We start from the raw sequence: 6000 nt of genomic DNA on the forward strand, positions 1-6000 counted from the left end.
TGCGTTTGGCTCCGGGGAAATGCACAGAAATAGAAAATGAGAACTGATTTTGTAACAGCCTTGACGAACAAAGACCCATTCATGCCGCCCGGCCAGTCAGTGATCGCAGATCTGACCCGCTGGAATGTTTGGGTTAGCTTTTGCCTTCCTGTGTTTCTAGGCTATTCAGGCGGCCATCAGCCAGGCCTTCAAAACCCCAGAGGTCATCAGATTGTTTGCAAAGAAGCAGCCTGGTCAGCTTCGGACAAGGTTAGCAGAGGTAAAGTTTCTTTAATTGATCAGGTCACTGTGTGTGTTTTTTTTCATAGCCTGAGAACTTGCTCGTTGTGATAGCCTACATGTTAAAAATTAGTCAGTTGATTTTAGATCCACAACCCCCAATTTTCTGACAAAATCATCACAATTATAGGTGATAATGACTGTAGATGTTTAAACTTCATGTGGCAGTTTCAATTACCTCTGACCACATGGACTTGGACTCCACCTTTGATAACTCTTTTGAGATAGGGTCTGGCTATGCAACTTAGGTTGCCCTTAAACTCACTGTCTAGCCCCAGCTGGTTTCAAACTCACAGCAATCTTCCTGCCTCAGCCTCCAGACTCCTCTTTCAGTGTTTTATCGTTTGCTTCTGGAGCCCTGACTTGAGATCCCGCTGAGAGTTCGTTAGCAGTACTGTCTCCTATAAGAATCTGAGGTGTCCATTATAAGCTTGATGCTTCCAGAGGGCTGCTTCTAGATGCGCCTGTAACCAAGGACTAGCAAGTTATTTGCACCTGCAGGTGACTCACTGGCACAGGGAAAAAGATCTGGGTCAGACTGGCTGGATTTGAACCCTGTTGCATCAACAGGAGTATGTGACCTTCAGCAAGTTGTTTATTCAACTTCTCTGTAGCTCAGTTTCCCTCCCCATGAAAAGGTGACAATAATAGTGCTATCTCCTGTGGTTGTCATGAGGGTTAAACGAAGTACCCTATGTGAAAGCGCTGAGAAGCCACGTACTGAGGTGTGCTGCCAGCTAATCAGGAGTCTGAGCCAAGACGATTGCTTGAACCCAGAAGTTTGAAGCCATCCCAGGCAACATAGGAGACTGTAACTTGCTGCCTCCTTCGAAGCTCTGGATATTCCCAGAAGGAAAAACAGCTGGGGATTAGGGAATACAGAGAGGAGGGGGCTGGGGATTTAGCTCAGCGGCACAGTGCCTGCCTGCCAAGCGCGAGGTCGTGAGTTTGATTCCCAGTACCAGGGGAAAAAAGAGAGAGAAATACAGAGAAGAAAACTGAGATTAGGTGGAGCCCTGTCTCTCCTGATGGGAAGAAAGGAACTGCTCAACCACTGTAGCCTGTTTGTTTATACTCACAGGAGGTTGATGTCCATTTCAGGAGCTACACCCCCAACCCTGTCTGTTTTGTATTGTGAGACAAGTCTCACCAATTCTCTCAGGCTGGCTCCCATATTTGATCCTCCTCCCTCAGCCTTCCGGGGTGCTGAGATTCCAGCTGAGTACCACCACACCTCACATTTCTGTAATTCTTTTTCTTTTTTTTTTTTTATTTTAAAGATAAAAGGAGGGAAACATTAACAGACATACAACATTTTACAACATATCACAAGCACAATACAGACAATACAGAGTTACAAACAAAGTGGTAGGGAATTAACAATGGTGGTTGTATTACATATTGATATCTTCAAAGTGGCTTCTCGTGAAAACAGATATAAACATTCAATACTGGTCAACCAAAGACTCATTGTAATTCTTTTTCTTGAGACAGGGTCTCACTATGTAAATCAGGCTGGCCTTCAACTTACTATGTAGCCCAGGCTGGCCTTAAGCTGGTGGTGATCCTCTTGCCTCAGCCTCCCCAGTGCTGGGATGACAGGTGTGCACCACCACACCAGCCTATAATTCTTCGTACTACTTTTTTTAGTTTGTAGTACGTAATGATTGCGTTCATCATGGGAAGTTGGCACATGGACATCTTCATTCCTTTGTCATCCCCTCGCCCCCTTCTGTCCCCTTCTTTCTTTGTAATACAAATCAAGTGAGCAGTTTAGGAAGGAAAGCTGGAGAGCCGATGCCGTGCACTGGAGGTTTCTCTCACCATGTGCCTGCATCCCTCCCTGTAGATGGACAGAGACCTGATGGTGGGCAAGCTGGGAAGAGACCTGTACACTCAGCAGAAGGTGGAGATCCTCACAGCCCTCCGCAAGCTCGGAGAGAAGGTACTGCACTTAGCCGACTGGATCAGGCGTGGGAAAAGCGGGGCATGTTTGTTGCGAACTTCTGACCTGCGCTCTAGGTTCTGCCCCCTGAGACATTCCTAACTATGGTCCCTGCAACCCCACGTGACGTCTGAACCTGTCCCCTGGGCTCTGTCTCGTTTTGCTTAGCTGACTGCCGATGACGAGGCCTTCCTGTCTGCGAATGCAGGTGCTGTCCTCAGCCAGTTTGAGAAAGTCTCCTCGGACCTCGGTGAGTGCCCTCCTGTTCCCGCCCGCTTCTTTATTTTTTGTAATTTTTATCAGCGCCTTTGAGATACATGATCACACTCACCGAGGGGAGTCAGTGCGCATGCGTAGCCCATCTCAGTCCTTTTACTCCCCTCCCCCTCCATCTTTTGGTTCCCTTCCCATTTGCAAAAGTCTGCCTCGCTGCTTCCCGCTAGCGATCATGTACTTTGCTCTTTAATGTACCTGTGCTCTGGGTTTCTTACCTAGGAGAAACCACGGGATATTTAAGCCTGAGTGTCTGACTCAGGATAAGTAAGTCTCGGGGGCTGCCCACGTGTCCATCAGCAGATGCAGGGGTGAAGGAACGGTGGTTTTTTAAATTTGTTTATCTGTTTGCTTTTGGTGCCGCTGATAACTGAAATTGAGGGCTTCCTGCTGCTGAGCAGAGCTGCACCGATGAACACCTGCCCTGCCGCTGCCTCGCCCGGCCGCCCCTGCTCTCCATTGACTGAGAGCGAGTTAGAGTCACGTGGTGACGTTTTTTGATTTACAGTGACATCAGAATTGATTATTTTCTTTATAAATCCTTTGTGTTGGTTTTATTTCCCAACATTTTTTAAATTATTAATTTAAAATAATTGAATTATACAGAATTAAATTATGCAGCCTAATTTTTGTTCTTAATAATATTTGTCTATGCTTTTTTTTTTTTGTCTTTTTGAGACACAATCTTGCTATGCAGTTCAGGCTGTACTTGAGCTCACTTTGTAACCGAGGCTGGTCTTGAACTCACAATGATCCTCCTGCCTCAGCCTCCCGAGTGCTAGGATTACAGGCGTGCGCCACCACACCTGGCTTTGTCTGTTTTGAAGTGAAGTGTCGCTGTGTTTCCCAGGCCAACCTCCAACCCCTGGACTCCAGGGACCCCAGCCTCACTTCCTCACTTCCTGCGGGGGCCAGGATCGTGGGCATGTGCAGCTTTGCTACCTCAGATTTTCAAGTCTTTGTCTGCCAGGCATAACTGTGGAAGTAAACTGGGAGTTTGTTCTGTTTCGTATCTACAGCTGGAGTTAGCGTTTGTAACCAAGAAGCCTCTCGCTGTGGCTGGCTTGCTTGTACTGAGGGGAGCGGGGATGGCCATGGGAAGTACAGGGGTCGCCGTGTTGACAGTGGTGGCTAATTCTGTTCCCCCCTCTCTGTGTGGGTTTGCACATTGCATATTTGTTGGAAATAACCTTTTATTATGTGTCTCTCTGTTAGGCTCCGGAGACAAAGTCCTCGCTCTGGCAAGTTGTGAGGTTGAAAAAGCAAAAAAATGACCTGGTTTGGCAGCCGGCGACATCGATCACATTCTCACTGCAGATGGCGGGTTTCTCCTGAGGACGCTGAGTCACCGCAGCGAGCGGAGATTCTCCACATCATTACACTCTCAGAACGGGTGACAGAACAGCACAGTGGCCTCCGCCACGCGGCATGCTGCTCTGTGTGGGCTCCGTGCTGAGCGACCCGGCCGCGGTGGGATGGAGGGACTCGCTGGACCCGCTCCTTACGATCTGTCTGTTCGCGAGGGAAACATAAAATGACTTCTCTGTTTTTACGAAGACTCCTTGATTCTCAGTGCTGGTGCTGGAGGAAGCGAGGGAGCCGGGACGCTTCTGTCCTCACCTGTCTCCCTCCCTAGCTTGAACAGCGCCGCAGCATCGCTAGACCGAGTTCTAGTTCCTGGAAGCTGAGGCTCTCAGCGACCTCACAGATCACTTCCACTGACACTCAGGGCAGGCGAGGCGGGGAGGGTGAGCTGGCCGGGCACGCGCGAGGCCCCGGTGCAGTTCCCGGTAGAGCAGAAAAATTCAAAAGAAGAAGAAGAAAGGGCAAATCAGGGCTTTGCTTAACAGCACGTTAGAGCAGGGACCGGGAGAGAAGTCAGGCGTCCTGACTCTCACTTTATTACCGCTTTAATTTTATTTCATTCTTCTGTAATGCTCTAAAAAAGTAATTAACTTGTACTTGAGCAAGTCAGCGTCTCTGAGAATTGGATGCCCGACCCAGAGCTCACTGGGCACCAAGGGACGCCCCTGCCCGGGAGCCGGCATGAACGGGGCCGTTGTGTCCCAGGTTTCTGCCTGGGAACAGTGGCGCCCTGTCGAGTCTCCCAGTAACTGACCCTCCTGCGTGGTTCTGCTTCCCAGGGCAGCAGCAATAGGAAGTGGCAACCAGAGGCCTCCTGGGCCTGACCTGCCAGGCGGAGAGGGCACCGCCAGCGGCTGTTTGCTCTGCAGCGTCGCGGGCGCACAAGTGAGCTCTGAGGAAAAGGTTTCTCTTGGGCTGTCCATGTCTCCCTGCGTGATTAGCGCACAGACATGTCCTGAGCTTGTGCATTAGTGCGTTTCCTAAGCTTTGGCTGTCCTGTATTCTTCCCTGTGTTTGTCTGTGTTATTTTTCTTTTGCACTCTATACAAGTTCAGACAATTTTAATGCTTCCTGTATACTGTAAATTCTACTAGGTACTTTGCCATCTAGACAGATGAGAGGACCTCAGCTACATTAATGCCTTATTGGGAATTTTGAACATTTTTCTGTTGTTTTTTTGTATTCTTTTTGAAGAGTCTTATTATGTTGCCCACACTGGCCTCGGATTCCTGGGCTCAAATGATCCTCCTGCCTCAGCCTTCTGAGGAGCTGGGACCACAGGCATGTGCCACTGCCCTCAGCTAATGGGTTATTTGAGGGAGGGGTTGCTTTTTTTTTTTTTGGTACCGGGAATCAAACTCAGGACCTTGCGCTTGCCAGGCAGGCACTTGTGCCGCTGAGCTATATCCCCTGCCCTGGGGGGGTTACTTTTTATACCGGTTAATGACCATAAAAAACTCACTGAGACCTGGTGATGTAACAGGAGCAAGACCTTGGGTTCAGTCCTTACTGCAGCATCCAAAACAAAATCACCAAAATTGTGACAAACCGAGAAAAACCAAATTACCCATGATTCATCAAGAGCTTTATGTCATTACCATTATTTCATTGTTGTGTGTGGGTCTGCTGGAAGTGAAATCTCACAACTGCAGTGTAGCGCTTCACAGTGTGCAAGTGAGTGGTGATGTTTCTGCTCACAGTGCAGCCCTCACCAGTGTCCCATCCGAAACCTCCATCAGCCCCAGGGGCACCCTCCCACCCCGCTGAGCACTTCATCTCCGTTCTCTTCTCCCACACGTCTCCGACGGTGGCTTACCCTACTCTGGGCATTGCAGACAGATGGGCTTGTCCAGGATGCCACCTTCCTGTGTGTCCGGCTTCTCTCTAGCAATCTGTTTTCAAAGTTAACCCACACTTGGGGCCCGGTATGTAGCTCAGCAGCACAAGCGCCTGCCTGGCAAGTGCAAAATCCTGAGTTTGATTCTCAGCACCAAAAAAAAAAAAAAAAAAAAACCCACACTGTAGATTGCTTCAGTACTTTTTATGGCCAGATTATATTCCACTGTAGAGAAAGCACATTCTGTTTAACTGTTTATTTTTGGACAAATAGTTTTTACCTTTTGGCTACTGTGAACATG

The 6000-nt window shown here is 48.7% G+C and overlaps 1 protein-coding gene across 2 annotated transcripts in view; it reads left to right on the forward strand.

Annotated features, from left to right (window-relative positions):
- Lzic (leucine zipper and CTNNBIP1 domain containing) overlaps nt 1-4049 on the forward strand; it is an 11084-nt gene extending 7035 nt beyond the window's left edge. For both annotated transcript variants that reach the window (XM_005404023.2, XM_005404022.2), the window contains exons 4-7: nt 161-259; nt 2129-2224; nt 2393-2474; nt 3713-4049. In XM_005404023.2, coding sequence (XP_005404080.1) covers nt 161-259; nt 2129-2224; nt 2393-2474; nt 3713-3771 — 336 coding nt within the window. In that variant the 3' untranslated portion in view covers nt 3772-4049. The remainder of the gene's footprint in view (nt 1-160; nt 260-2128; nt 2225-2392; nt 2475-3712) is intronic.
- The last annotated feature ends 1951 nt before the right edge of the window (nt 4050-6000 follow it).

This window comes from Chinchilla lanigera, unplaced genomic scaffold (genome assembly GCF_000276665.1).
Source record: "Chinchilla lanigera isolate Chin_1 unplaced genomic scaffold, ChiLan1.0 scaffold00085, whole genome shotgun sequence".
NCBI classification, from domain to species: domain Eukaryota; kingdom Metazoa; phylum Chordata; class Mammalia; order Rodentia; family Chinchillidae; genus Chinchilla; species Chinchilla lanigera.